This window comes from Tympanuchus pallidicinctus, unplaced genomic scaffold (assembly GCF_026119805.1).
Source record: "Tympanuchus pallidicinctus isolate F22 unplaced genomic scaffold, pur_lepc_1.0 scaffold5, whole genome shotgun sequence".
NCBI lineage: Eukaryota > Metazoa > Chordata > Aves > Galliformes > Phasianidae > Tympanuchus > Tympanuchus pallidicinctus.
The window spans coordinates 67,986,493-68,002,348 of NW_026294769.1; the positions used below are offsets into that span (position 1 = coordinate 67,986,493).

General features: G+C 38.9%; 1 protein-coding gene across 2 annotated transcripts in view; it reads right to left on the reverse strand.

Moving 5' to 3' along the window:
* KCNQ3 (potassium voltage-gated channel subfamily Q member 3) overlaps positions 1–15,856 on the reverse strand; it is a 189,400-nt gene that overhangs the window by 26,048 nt on the left and 147,496 nt on the right. For both annotated transcript variants that reach the window (XM_052704655.1, XM_052704654.1), the window contains exons 2-8: positions 9,855–9,945; positions 7,762–7,888; positions 6,248–6,420; positions 4,373–4,528; positions 2,843–2,953; positions 1,812–1,907; positions 457–551 (exon numbers count right to left, since the gene is read on the reverse strand). In XM_052704655.1, coding sequence (XP_052560615.1) covers positions 457–551; positions 1,812–1,907; positions 2,843–2,953; positions 4,373–4,528; positions 6,248–6,420; positions 7,762–7,888; positions 9,855–9,945 — 849 coding nt within the window. The remainder of the gene's footprint in view (positions 1–456; positions 552–1,811; positions 1,908–2,842; positions 2,954–4,372; positions 4,529–6,247; positions 6,421–7,761; positions 7,889–9,854; positions 9,946–15,856) is intronic.

Below are 15,856 nucleotides of genomic sequence, written 5' to 3' on the forward strand. Positions count from 1 at the left end.
CATCAACTCACCAACAAATTTTTCTTTTGAACCTTCAATGAACAGCATCAGGACAGCTTTAGACATTCCTTTACTGTCCTCCACTGAATTATACCCATCATCCTAGAAGATGTGAACAGTGCAGCTGCCTGTGACTCAGACTTTCTCAGGATCAAAATTGCAGAGGAAGAAACTGAGATTTCCAGATCAAAAAACTCCAAAGTCTTAAAAAAGGAAGCTGATTGCAAGGCAAACTTCTCCTTTGTTCAACCTCAACGTGAGAAACACGGAGGGAGTTGTCCATGTGCCCATGGAGCCAGAAGACAGAAGCATTTTTTTTTCACTCTCAACTAGGAAAATGGTAACTGGCAACTCTCTGCTACCTATGAAAACTTAATTATATACAAAACTCCATACTTCCTGTCCTGACTTAAACTTCACAGAAAATGGTGATGGAAAGATGTGAAATTCACTTACCTGAAAAATGGAAATGATACAATTGATTCGTAAAATCTCCAGGTAGCAACAAGATCAATTCTGTTGGGGTTAGTAGCATAGTATCTCCAGGCAGCCTGGAGATTTCAAGGATGAGACAATAATCAGCATAAGGCAAGGCTATTCCTCGGTCTGAAAACAGCCAGATTATTTCAAAGACTATAATGATTCACCTGAGTGATTATCTGGAAATGAATTACTAATGAGTCATACCAAATGAATGGCAATATATGGCAAAATTATTAACACTGACTTTTGATCTGGGGAGGTTATTAAAGGAGGAAGTACCACCAGTGCAAACAAGACATTACAGTTGACTAAACTGGTTTTATTCTCCTGTTGCACACTCCTGAAAGAGAACCAAGGACTGCTGAATGTGCAGTATTTCTAGAAGTGATTAGATTGGTTACTATCTAATGTACTATCAGAGGAAATTTTGCTGAGCTCAATTCAAAATTCTCAAAGCATACTGTTAAAAATATTATGACTAAATTTGCTGCCTCCTAAGTGGATATGCAGTAAATTTTAGCAGTAAATTCTATTCATTGCTCATTCCTGCAACTCCTTCTGTTTCTGAACAGCATTTGTAGTGAAAACCAACATTTCCATGTGATATCACAGAAAGCTTCTATGTCCCTCTGTGGAAATGCTATTATTTGCTTCACTGTACTCAAGATGCATTCCACAGCTACGCTGAGTAATTAGTCAGTCCCAAGACAGTAATGCTAAGCTTAGATTTCTGCACCCATAACAAAGGTCAGAATAAAAGACTGAATGAGACAAGATGATTCTTCTCATTGAGTCCACTGATCGTCCAGTAACGTAACAGAAGATCCAATGGCATGTTTCAGCCTTTACAAACCATACATACTACTTAGGCATTTTGACTAAGATGAACTAGGCACTGTCTCTTGTGTTACTGCTGTTGCTGTTTTCATGCTAATAACAACATGACTTTGTTTCCACATAAAATTCTTTCACAAAGGAACTAACAAAACCTGGATTTTGGAAAGAATATGTTCTCAACAGCATGTTTTCTGTGATTCTGTAAGGCTGACATAGAATTTTGTTGGTTTCCAGAGGCTAGAAGATGGGTCTTTCCTCTAATGACACCTTTCTTCTAAAATACATTATGGAAATTGAGAGATCCCTCAAGAACTGCAAGGACCATGGGATTATCTAGCTCAATGCGAAAAATTTTTCTTCTTTACAAATATGGCTTCTTACATCCTGCAATGACAAATGAGAACTGGGGATGAGGGAAGAGGAGGTCCTTGCTGCAACACGCAAAAATCTTCATAAATAACACTTTTTCAATGAGAGAAATGGCTGCAAACCTGAATGAGTTCGGCTGCTGGCTTTCTTCTTTTTTCAAAATGTTTCTGACGATGTTGCTCCTGGACTTTCAGTGCCAACCCTGAACCCAGAATGCCCTGAAAGCATAGAGTGATGCAAGATTTTATCATAAAATCAAGGAATTACTTGGGTAGGGAGGGACCTTAAGGATTATCTAGTTCCAACTCTCTGCTATAGATAGAAACACCTCCTACCAGACAAGGTTGCACACGGTCCCATTCAAGATGGCCTTACGACTTCTAGAGATGGGGTAAATTTAAGCATTTTTTTATTCAGGAAAAGTGGAGAAATTCTGATAGGAAATTGTTCTGCAGATGAGAATGAGGATGGCTACACAGAACCCTTCTGCAGTACATTATGCCTTTTCCACTGCTCCACTGAGGAGGTTGCTTTGCTCTTCCCATGTGATGAAAGCCACGCCAAATCATCTTTAGATTCTCAGCTTCTTGAATGCCTACCATCTTTCCAAGCTGGAATTGTTCAGGTAATGTATTTATTTTCAAGTTATAGAATGGCCAATGTTCTGAGATGATCACTACAGATCATCTGGCATTGCACATATTTAGAGCTCAGTAAAATGGTCGCAATCCTAGATCAATAGGCCCCAAATATTTTAAAAATATGTCTTGTGTGGCTATGTCAATACCAGTAAACTAATGCAGGCTAGAGTACAAGCTCAAGATCTGTCCTGTGATTGCCCAGATCATTCACCTGATGGATTTGTTCATTCTCAGACAATGTTCACACATGGTTCAGAAATTATGAGGGTGACATATTATATCCAGTAGTTTGCATGTAAATTTTGGAATAAAGGATTTTGATAGCAGCATCCTACTTGTCTTCAGGAAGCAGAGCATAGACCAAAGTTATTTACTAATACAGACCAGTTCAAGTGTCTGAATTACTTCTATTAATAAGTTTTGATTCCACTGGAAGTTTTGATCACTTTATCCTCTTTTTGCAAGCACACAGCTCTGGGATGTGGCTAAGGGAGGAGAAAGAAGTTACTTACTGCAGGAAGAGCAAAGAAAGACACTCCAATGAGTGAGAATGTAGCTGCAATCAGCCGTCCTTCCCACGTCTTGGGAGTCTTGTCACCATACCCAATCGTAGCAAGGGTGATCTGTAGGCAGAATGACCATAAATAAAACAAAACCAACAACCCTGTTTTAAATATCACTATCAAACCTGTGTCACTCAATTAGCTCTATGAATGCTCACACACAGCTTCTTAAAACAGAATCTTTATGATGGGCCAGTCAATCTTTTTAGAGGCGCTGCACCTGGAAGAATGGATTTAGTCTGATCAGCTGATTCTCTAGGATGCAGCTACTGAACAGATGTGGCACAAAGACCAAGTCTCATGCCTACTGTCAGTGCACAGTTAGGAATGCAACTTGCCAATTAAGTTTGCAGTGCTTTAACAATAAGTCAGGGCTACCTCTTCCTAAAGTAACAGTCACTAAGAAGCAAAGATAATTCTGTGAAAACTTATTCCATTCCTACACAACTGCTAAACCTTGTTTTTCAAATATGACACTTCAAATGAGACCCTACCTGAACTTCCTAGTAAAGAAGGATATGAAAATATTCAACAATTCTGTGTATCATTTTTTGGTTGGCAATGGAAAGGGTGAAGGAGAAATCATAGAATCACAGAATGAGTTGGGTTGGAAGGGACCTCAAAGATCATATAGTTCCAATTCCCATGCCACATATCTTGCCATTTACAAGAACTGCACTGAATAAAAAAATGTGCTGCTGAATTTTAGTCACAGATTTTGTACAATACAGTCAGTTCCCATAACTACTGTTAGTAAAGAAACATAAATTCTCTGTACAAGATAGCTAGGATTTTACATGATCAAATGAGCAGTGGTGCAAACCAATATAAGAACAGGCATATTAAACATCCCTCTTGATCAGTATCCTACCATCAATGGAATTTCTTGAGCGATTCCTGTCAAATCCATGTAAGACATAAGCAACATGTAGGCTTCTTTCCAGAGACATCTTTCTACCCTTCTATATAAGAATCCAGAGAGATTCTAGGGAGAATGGTCTCAGTGGCTCCTTACAGATCTAACTTCCATCAGCATCTACCTATGCTGCCCAGACCTATGCCACATGTTGCTAGGTCTACAAAACAGACTTTGTACCAGCTTTACTTTAGTCATTTGCTGAAGGATATAGCTCTCACTGGGTGGACACCACTGCTGTAAGAACTTGGCATTGGCTGCCCCAATGCATACCAGTGAAGTTACACTTAGAGACCCTCCTCCAAAACAGCCTTCCTAGAATTCAGGAGCACAGACTGATATCTCTATAGGCTTTAAGTACCAAAGAGCCTCTGCCTGACTAGATATCCACAGAGAGATAAATTCTGATAATTGATTTTAGTGGAGTTCTTACTACTGGTGATGTTATACCAATAGTATTCCACTCACTCAAATTTAGGAGCACTTATATTTAGACCCTAACACCAATACTTATTGATACAACGTTTTTAAAAAGATCATAAAGAATTTTTGGATTCACTTACCAGCCCCCACCACAATGCATCTGCATAGGTCTCAAACTCTTCCTTCATCTCCACCCCATTAGCATCCTTTTCCGGCACATCTTTTTCAACCAGATAAACAAGAAACGAGGATAGTATGAGTGTCAGGAACCCAATGTACCAAGCAGTGATGAGTTCCTGCAAAAGAAACAAATGGACAATGAAGAGGCTGAAAACAGACTCAAAATCCACAGTGGCAGTATAATTGTCAGGAGAGAAGCACTGACAATAGCAGAGCTGTCACTGGAAGCTTGGTCACAATTCCATGATGAGCCTAGCTCAGTGCTTACTGGCAAAGTTGCTGCAAAGTTGAAGTAAAGCTGAGCTAAGAGCTTAGCTGCACCATGATGAGACTGTATCCCTGACCTTGAGTCTTACGTCATTTTCGGTCCTTTTGCACCAGGGCTGCAGTGGTTTTATCAGGCAAATCAATGGCTCTGCTCTCTTCAACTTGAGAGAGTCAAGGCTGCAGAATACAGTTTCTTATCTTTAGGCATATCAAAGCAGTTTTCAAGGTTTCCTCTCTTTTAGTTTATGTCTGATTTCAAACACAGATGGCAATTTGTTGGTGAATCTTGCTAATAAAATTGTTTCTTTACTGTCTTTCGGTAAAGCAAATTTCTCATAACCTCTTTTTGTCTTCGTCATTCAGCTGAGATCCAAAAGGTGGTGATGGGAACTCAGTGTGGAATGATGGAGAAGAAATCCACACTACCAAGACTTAAACAATTTCTAAACAATGTCCTTAGCACATACACTTCTTTCATGATCTCAGTTTCCTGGGAAACATTTTAGACATAAGTGTTTATATGCTCCCTGCCTTGCAGCAAGCTTTATGGGGAGGAAACAGAAGTTGGTATGAAATGAAGGAGGGTATCCCTATCAGCCACAACAAAGAAGTAAAATCTAATTATGCTGTGCCAGCTGGCATTCTAATTTTCAAAAAACCTAAAATGTCAGGAATGTCATTCGGGGATTCAAAAAAAACCGCAGTATGTAGTACAGTTTTTCTACACCCAGCGCATATGAGAAATCTAATCTAAAAGCTTTTAGTTTAGAGAGTTTTTAACTTGTAATAATATTTGTTGAAAATGAAAAATCACAATGTATCTTTCTGGTGTGAGACAGAATGTCTGACTACAGCACTCAGACTGAGAAAAGATGATTTCAGAAATTCTGTCCATCTGGATTCACACTGTGTGCATCACTGAATTGTCTGACCCACACTTCCAAAGAGGAGTTCTACTAGCAGCTCCCTCTGAAATGACATTTCTGTCAGCCAGTCTTTTGCCATCCTTCTGGAGTTCTGCTCCATCTGGTGATCAAGCAACCTGAGAAGCCATTAAAGATAGATAGCAACTACACAGGCATTTCAGTCAAAGATTTCAGCATACTTTACTATAAAAAGGATGCCCCTGCTCTCATTCTGTGTAATGACAAAATTCCTGTTGCAATGTCTGTGAGAATAGATGCTCACTCTTGCCACTTCCAAATATCAATATTGAGTAGGGGAGAGTAAAACAAATGGTATAAATGGTTCATAGTGTGAAGAAGGAAATGAAGCTGAAAAGAGGAAACCCGGGAAGTTGGTGGAGTCCACTATCTCTGGAAGTGATCAAGAGTCATGTAGATGTGGCACTGAGAAACATGGTTTGGTAGGCACAGTGGGGATGGGTTGATGGTTAAACTAGATGGTCTTAGTGGATTTTCCATCTTTAATGATTCTATCATTCTATGATTACTGTTGCTAGAAATAATCCTAAGGCACTCCTGCACTTATGTGTCCCCTCTCTTCCACTTCAGCATCTCTCCCCCAGGCCTCAGCCCCAAGCTGAGTCTTGCAAGTTCCTCACTTACCTTGCTATGTGCACAAATAGCTGATCCCAAAAGTTTCCACGTGCCGCCTCGTCTGTCCATTCGGAGCATCCTCAGGATCTGAAGGAAGCGAAGGCTTCTGAGTGATGTGGCCAGAACATTGCCCTGGTTCCCAACAGCAACCACTGGCACTGAAGCAATCAGCACAAAGATATCTGCAAGGTGAAAAGAACAAAGCCTGCCAACAAAAGTGGCTCCTTCACTCAGTTCTTAATCCCATATGGCCGTGCTGCAAATTTCCCTAGGCAAGTTTTAAAGCTGCCTGAAAATGCCTCTTCATGCCAATTAATCAGGTACCTGCACCTGGAGCACAGAGTCATGCACGGAACTCAACAGAGAGCCCTGTAATCTATTTACAGATCAATACACTATATTTGAGACACTGGCTGAACTAGCATAGAGATGCACAGAAACAGTGTCTTAATGCTGACAGAAAAAAAAACAAACACAACTACAAAAATCTGAATTCTTATGTCCCTCAAGAAGGCTACAGAGAACCAGGATTATAGATCATCACACACACACATATATATGTATATATATAGTACATGTAGTTTTTTGATCTTTTGGCTGAATTTTCCTATTAAAATCACTGGCACAATCAGCACATGCTGCCAATTCACTGATTAACCTAGGAAATCCAAAATGCAAATGACACTGCATCTTCTTGTTGGTTGCTCTGGTTTGTCTGTTGTTTTTTTTTTCTGTTTCTCCCCCCCAACCCACTTGATTCACCTCACTTGTCAATTCATACAAGTGGTACCAAAGGAGTTAAAAATAATTATCTGCGCTCTCATTTTTAAAATTGTCTTCATATTTTATTTCCAGCCAAAAATAGTGTTTCCAGATGAGTTTCAGAGTTACTCAATTTCAATCATTCTCAAAACAAACTAGTGTCAATAATGAACCAAAAAATGAATGAATGTGAACATGAATGACCAGTGCTCCTGCATGTTGGCAAGTTGGTTTTGTGGATAAAGGAGTTCTTGGAGGGGATTCAAAGGTGGATAATGAGTAGCTTCAAGGCTAGTTGTAAGTAATGCCTACCAAACTTGAAGGATAAAATGGGAGAAATCACAAAGATACCTGTTTGTAAATACAGACCAAGATTATAAAGGTAAAATATAGCACGTGAATATGAAAAAGGATTGGGAAAGTTAGCATTAGGATCTGAAAGGCTTTGAAACTGAAGACAGTGTACATTTTGTGGTGAACTTGAGAAAAACAGTTGGGCTCAGGACAAGAAAAATGTATTCAAACCATACAAGGATCAATTTTTTCTCACTGGCCAACCACCCAAGCACATCTTAAATGAATTCTTATTGCCAGGTATTACAAATAACCACTCCCAGCATGACACAGTTCCTAGCACAAGAGGCTGGGCTGACTTTGGTGCTCTTTGTACTGCCTTTCACTGGTTTTTGCATATCCTCCCAATGTGGCTCAGAAGGAAAAGGACCTAACAAGGAAAACACAAGTACAACATATGTGCCTACCCAGCATGCACAGAGGCTTTCGGGCAAACTTCAGTCTTCCTCTCCATCCTTTGTAGCGGCAGCAACATCCTGCAGCCCAGATTCTTAAGGCAAACTCTGCTCCAAAGATGAAAATGGCAAAGGTTTCCTGCATTAAAGACACAAATGAGACTGTTAGACTTAAATTTTGCAGTAAGTCTGGATGCACAGCAATAGATGAAGCAAACAGAGTTGCAAACTGAGGAGCAGATGTTGGGGACAGGGATGAGAAAGAGATAGGGGAAGAAAGCAGGGAAGAGAACACAGGTTCATGAGAGTCGAGGAAAAGTGGGACATCATAGTTTTACAGATTGCTAAGTTATCTGTGTATAGGATGTGTTCTTCCTACTGGGTATATAAGAAGTGCTTACCTTGCCTTGATGGAAATGCAATTATTTCAATAAAACAAAACCACTGCTGTTTTTTATTATGAAATAAAAACACATGTGGTGACTGCAAAGTGCCCAGTGCACAGTACAATGGGGTTATGTACCAGTTGTTCCTTCATGGAACCATGTCTGAAGAGACAAGGACAGGAGCAAGTGTATTCATATGGTAATGTTTAAGGCATATGTATAAAGGCATATATACAACAAATGTAAAACATATATTATTACTCTCAGTTTCTCTGCTAAGAAAAATAGGATATTCTATTGTGATTAAGGACTGGGGAATTTTTTAGCTCTTCTAGGCACGAGAAGGAAATGAGGAGGAGAGAAATTCTCCAAAGTGACAGAAGGAGATGGGACAAGAGCATCATGGGCCTCTGGAAATGTGAGATAAAGAGGAAAGGAGGATTTTTCCTAATACTCATACCTCCAGCTGCTGCCCATTTCTGAAAACTGCTGAGAGCCATGTGAAAGCAGACACAGGAGAAATTACCTCAGGCTTTCTCAAATGTGAATAGATGGCTCAGAGTAGAGTAACAGGGACAAAAGCGAGATTCAAATTCCCTAGCAGATGAAGGTGTTTTCTTACAGTTGCTTTTTAAGAAGAAACTTGCAAGGAGAAATCCCCTCCTAAGCCCCTTGACATTTAATTCTTGTCCACTTCTACTTGCCTCTAGTGTATAAAGGGAAATGGAAATTGAGATCCTGGAAGTACTATGTGGTTCTCCTAGAATTGCTATTCCACAAGACTAGGATTAGTGAGACAGACCACTTTCTATTTCATGACAGTTATGGAAAAAGAGGAAGTTGGGATCATTTTCATAAACTGATTAATATGTCACATTTGTACTTAGTGAGCTTTTTCAATTTTTTTCTCTTTCTGTCAAGTAGGAGTCCTGCACAAATAGTCTTGAGTATGAATCCACCATTGATAAAATAAACATCCTGGAAACTCAGAGATAGGAATATATTTTATATATATATATATATATATATATATAATATATTTATAATATATATAATTATATTATATATTTATAATATATAATATAATTATATTATATATTATATATTATATATTATATATTATATATTATATATATTATAATTATATATATTATAATAAATATATAATATATTAATATATAATATATTATAATAATATTATATATTATATATATTATATATATATATATATATAATTTTCTCCAAGTACATTTCCCTCCTTCGTGGAGACATTGCTTTGAACAGTTTCATGTATGCTACTATCAGACAAAGTTTGAGTCCAATTCTAAGGACCTTCCTTAAAAAATAATAAAAATGCTGGGAATTGAAAAATATTATGGAATAAATCAATATTATTGAGAGATCCTCAAAAAACTGAGTTTTCAAAAGTTCTAGTCTGACCAATAGGTGATTTATTGGCACTTTAGAAGGAGAACTGCTGGGAAATACTGAAAACTTGCTATTTAAAAATCTCAGGCCAGTAGTCTTTCTTTCTTCCTTTATACTTAGTTGATGTTGACAATGGACTGGGAACTCTCCAGTACGTAAAAGCTCAGTCACTGTCCCAGTACCCACAGAAGAAATCGTACTACATGCAGAGCAAGTTTCCATCACTGCTGATGGAGCTGATTTCTGTTCAGGGAGATCAGCAGGGTGACACGCTGGCCACAGACTACTTACCAGCAAAAGAAGCCAGTCACCTGAAACAGTTTCATACTCCTTGAAAGTTGTCAGGACAGCTAAGATCAAACACCCCAAAACAATCAGAAACCTGGAGTGAAACAAAAAAGGAGAAGCCAAGAGAATATTACTGCTCTGTATTTGTGTGGGAGATGCTGCTTATTTACATATAGGAGGTAGGTACTTCTGATGGATAAGCAGTGGATTGGACTCTCAGGAAGACCAAGGGAGACTTGGAAGTTAACAAATCATGGCAATAACCTATGTCAAAATGACTCCAACACAAACATATGATAATTAACTCTGTTGCATTCTTCAGGAAGAAAATAGAATTGCATGTCAGGAAGGGATTTATAAGATATGTAATGCTCAGGAGGTCTATTTCAAGCTGATGTTCTGTGTGCTTCACAAAAAGGCACTGTGGTTGCAGTGAAATTAATCTACTTGGCACATACTGAGACTAGACAAACAGTAAATGCTTCAATACAACACAGCACTGGGACAATCTCTCCATTGAAAACCACACTACTTTCCTTTTTTTTTTTTTTCACTTCTCTTTTTGCATTCATTTCTATGCAGATGAAAAGATGACAAAGCTTGAAAGAGAGACAATAGAGAGGGTAAAGTTCTGCTCTCCTCGGTATGTGATAATAATAAACTCAGTATGTGATAAATCACTGACTCTGTGCTATTGTCTGTGAAGACCCAGAATTCAGAGATTTGACAGAAAATTTAACTCCCACAGCTGGTAAATCCAATTCAGTCCAATCTGAAGTCAAGTTGATCTGCTTTATAAAACTATTCCCAGGCTCAAGCTATTAAAAATCTACAGATAAATAGGTAGGAAAAAATCAAGGGAGTCTTGTAAGTGATTGCTGTGAAGCAGTGAGGTAAACTAATATTCTAGTACTTAACGTACCCAGTTCACGGGCATTTTGAATGTGCTCCCAAACAGGAACAAAGGGCCAGTGGGCACGGAAATACTTCATAGCTTAGTGAATAAATGGGAAGGACGTCTCCATAAAAGCTCTGGATCTTTTGCTAGAATGCATCAAAGAAATGATAGGCATTAGGCACTGAATCCAGGGGAAAAAAAGAGTCTTGTTAAGACTTGCACTGTGTAATTCCTATTCTGAACTTCAATCTGATACCTAAAGTGCTATCTCATGTCTTGCTACACTTTGTTTCACTGGGTGAAATTGACAGAGTCCAGTCTACATGTGCAGGCAGGGAGAATGATGACCACGGAGGCTCAGCTTGGATATGTTTCCTCTAACCTGCCCTGGTCACTTGTTTCATTTGTATATGGGGAAACATGGGGCTAAGAGGGCATACCCTGACAATACTTCCATGCAAGGAATGGACAACATTGAAAAAGCTCCCAGCAAACCTTGAAGGGTTATGGTGCTGTAGTTTTCCAGGCCCTGAGGGTTGTTGTTCAGATTGAAGTTTCTATGCCAGTATAATCACTTGGAAAATTTCAGATCAGCCCTTTTGAGAAAGGTTAGAACAGATATACATGGGTTTGCTCATGCTGACTCATTCTGGATTTCATCGACAAGTTTCTCCTTCTCCCACTCACCAGACATGCTCTGGGGAAGGGTTAAGTGGCTGACAAGAAACAACCTTTGGGTCCAGCACGTCTGTTGCCATCAACCTGTAACCATGCGCATGCCAAGTCAAGACAGTAAGCAGTTAACTTAGTACCTTTGTGAAGCTCTTGCCATGCCCTGAAGCTGGTTTTGTCACACCTTAACATGCTGTCCCCATCTTGCAGTCATAAAGCCAGTAGCCCGCTAGCTGACTTACAGTTCTTGCACCTCCACAACTAAAATGATGCCAACTCAACCAAGAAAATGTGATTCCTTCAACCAGCTATAAATTAACTATGATTTACCAAATTACAGCCACTATAGTGGCACCATCACTAATTCTTCAGTTAAAAGCTTGAGCTTTAGCTACCTAATGATTTCCATTGCAGTTGTTTCTTTACACTGTGTGATCCAGTAGCACACAGGTACCATTTAAATGATTTAATGAAAGGTGAATCACACTGAAGACAGTCCAAGGAAATTACATTATCGGCTGCTTAAACTTAAGGTATAAATTCACATTACAGTGTGCACAGTCATATAAAGATAATGTGCAGATTTTGGTTCAAAAAGACAGAAGCTCGGAAGCCTAAAAATGCTTGCAGCTTTACCACTAGAGGGTATCAGCACTCCACAGACCAGAAGAATCCTGCTCAATCCTATTTTCCCTCCACGTGAAAAAAACAAATTGCAGGTGGTGTTCAGGTGATCATATTCCTGTATTTGATATGCAAGAAAATGAGTCTTACTGCATTGGAAAATCTTTTCCTTGTTCACTAACAACCAAATAAATATTGGCACGAATGGGCAAGGGGTGCTTCTTGCTCAATTGCTCTGCAGCACAGCCCACGCTCCTCCAAGCAGGAGCCCACCTGCAAAAATAACAGATTGTGGAAGACAGAAAAGGAAAAAGAGGGTGGGAGGGTGAGACTGGAGATCATAAGTTACCAAGAATGATTTCAGTCCCAGCAGGGAACATGATCTGATAGCCTTAAGAATTATGTGAATGCAATCCAGAAAATTGACTTTTGAGGTTTGACTGCTGAGCAGAAACCACAATTTCCCCCAAAACCCACATTCCACAGAGCCCGGCTGCTCCTTCTACAGTAATCTGGGTGAAAAGCCTGTGCTGTGACAAGTAAATGCAATCCATCTTGGAAGCATCAGATTTCCTTCTAACACCCTGTTTCCAAAGGATAAACACCTGCTGCAAGTTAATCAAATCACATCTCAGCAATCCTCATTTAGTATCTGAAATGATGACTGTGTTCAGAGCACTCTGTGAATTTTAATCTCTGTTCATGCTATGCAGCCCACCAGTTTCCTTGCAGCCTATTTTGTTTCTTTTAGATCTGGGTGTTTACAAAACCCAGAAGTCTTCTTAAGTTCTCTTTCTATAGCAGCTGCTACAAAGGTAGCATATTCTTTCATTAGTCCCCTTTGCTTAGCAAAGACAACAATTATATTTTCATCAGGAGTGTCACCTATACCCATTTTCTTGCCCATATGGTGACTAAGCAATCAGAAAGACTTGAACTTATTTGACTGTTGCTCTGTACTGTTCCATGGCAATATGACAGAACCTGAGCCTGTGTTCTCTAATCTCATCTTTTAAAGGCAGAAATGTAGGTCTAGTGGTTGAATCTGGCTGTAAAATCGCAACAGGTGACTCAGAGTGCTGAAACCACAGGGGATGATGAGAGGAGAAGCAAACAGTGACCTGGGGAATCAGCGGAGGGAGCATCTGAAATTTACACAAAGTTACAGTGATGCTATCAAGAGACACATAGCATTAAAGGTTAGAAGAAAGAAACAGCAGAAAAATTAAGGTTTAATTATAACAAATGAGTCCTCTGAAGCCCAGACTTTTTGACAACAGTGTCTCAGCAGGTGGCAGTCTGTACCTCTGGACTAATTCAGATATGACAAATAAGGATTTGAATTCACCTCCTAGGTTTTTAAAAATTAACCTTGCTATCATTTCGTGTAATGTTTTGTGGCCCAGTAAGTTGTACTATTTATTTTATTCCTAAAAGCTTGGTTATTTTGATGGATGTGTAATTTACAGACCATCAAATGGCAGTGTTCTTTTGTCACTGTCACAACTAATATGGTATTCAAAGTAATAAATGTTCTTGCCATTGAGAATGACATTTAACAGTCAGATTTTCAAATCACACTATTTTGGAGTATTAAAAATAATCTTCCAAAAAGAATACATACTTCTTACAGGAAAGAAAAAATAATTTATTATCATGCTAGATTATGAAATGGATTCTTCCTGGATGAACATCACAGATTGTTTTCCTGATTTGTTTTAATGTTTCAGATTCTTTAAATGTTTCTTCTGTATCTGCTTTCATATGAACCACATGATGCTGATACAGCTGAGATCTTTTACATTTTTTCTATACATATGTGCTTGTCATGTATTCCATTCAGCACCTCTTCCATAGAATTTTAGGAGCAGATCACATAGTGATTTGCCTATAACTTATTCCAAAACATAGCAGTTCTTCTAAAGCTGTCATGAGGATCAGAAACATCATAGGCAGGTCAAACAATGTTTGCATCCGCTATCATTTTGGCAGTTTTTTTGTCCTGTGTGAAGAACTTTGCCTTTACAGCACAATCTGTCTGCAAAACTTTTCTTGAGCATACATTTAGATGCAGTATGTTTGATTTTTGTATAGCTCTTTTCTACCACACAACTTAATTAAGCTAGCAGTTACATGGATGGAGTCTTGATCTTCTATTGTATTGTCTCCTATAGTGAGATGTGTTTTAGGACTCACTATGGACATCTGCTATCACATACCTCAAGTGGACTTGGAAGTTAACAGAGAGGAACATACACTCCTAGTGTACAACTCATGTTATCTTGAAATAGACAGCTCATGGTGTTAAGAAGCACCTAAACAGACAATGTGTTCTCTGTATCTGAAAGAAAATCTGGCAATGACTAGCTCCTATATAAAGGTGGCGGTCAAACAGTGGAAAAAGCTTCCTAGAGTGATGGTTGATGCCCCATACCTATTACTTTAACTGTTAGTCAGCCCTGAAACAGTCAGGCAGTTGGACTTAATGAATTCTGAAAGTCCCCTCCATATCCTCTCCTCTCCTCTCCTCTCCTCTCCTCTCCTCTCCTCTCCTCTCCTCTCCTCTCCTCTCCTCTCCTCTCCTCTCCTCTCCTCTCCTCTCCTCTCCTCTCCTCTCCTTACTTTTATTCAATTCTATTTCTATTCTATTCTATGAAATTGTTTAATGTATAAGTCAGCTGAATTTCATCCTTTATGTTCAGCCTGATTTTGGATTTAATTACAAATATTTATATGATTTTACTACTGAAAGAATTAGCCTACCAGCTTTACCAACCCACTTCGTACATGACCAAGTTTCTTTGAAATCCTTTGTTGGAACTTTGGCATCACATCTACATTTGGTCCAGATCATAATCCAAGATGTGGTCAGGACAGATTCATACACACACTATTAAGGTATCACCTCTTGTGCAATAGTGCATACACTTTTATTGGCTCTCAAATCTGCAGTGCCATTTCTTGCAACTCCAATGGAATTTCATCTCTCTACAAATCTTCAATTGAATCTAAGATTTTTTCTGCTTAACTTCATTTGGTCCTTTCTTGTTTTCCTTAAAACTTGCATATAGGGAGCATATAAACATGAGAGGGAATGGCTGTCTATGAGGGTGAATAGTGACAGGACAGGGGGGAATGGTTTTAAACTGAGACAGGGGAGATTTAGGTTAGATATTAGGAGGAAGTTTTTCACACAGAGGGTGGTGAGGCACTGGAACAGGTTGTCCAAGAAGGAGGTTGTGGATGCCACATCCCTGGAGGCATTAAAGGCCAGGCTGGATGTGGCTCTGGGCAGCCTGGTCTGGTGATTGGCAACCCTGCACATAGCAGGGGGTTGAAACTAGATGATCATTGTGGTCCTTTTTAACCCAGGCCATTCTATGATTCTATGACTGCAATCTAGATTAATTCTGTTCTACCACCTGGTAAATGCTAACAGATTTATCTAAGATTAAGTTTGGAAAATATGATGGAGTTTCACTTAATTGTTTTGATGTTCAGTTCCCAATAAAATATGGTCTTAAAATCAGGGTGTCAGGTTTTCACAAGCATCCCCAAACTTCATATTGGAACAGTCTTTTTTCTTTCAATTATTGGCTTTGACCCATAAAGATTAAAATTGGTTCTTTTCTCACACTTCTTTCAGTTGCTCCTTATTCCCACCCACCATCTTTTTCTCTGCATCCAAATTTCAGTTTTCACAGTACATCTGCAGTATCTTGCACTGATCGTTTTATGGTTGCTAATAAGAGGCTTGAGTTGGGATATTTAATATTTAAAAAAAAAAAAAAAAGTATTTACCAAATATTTA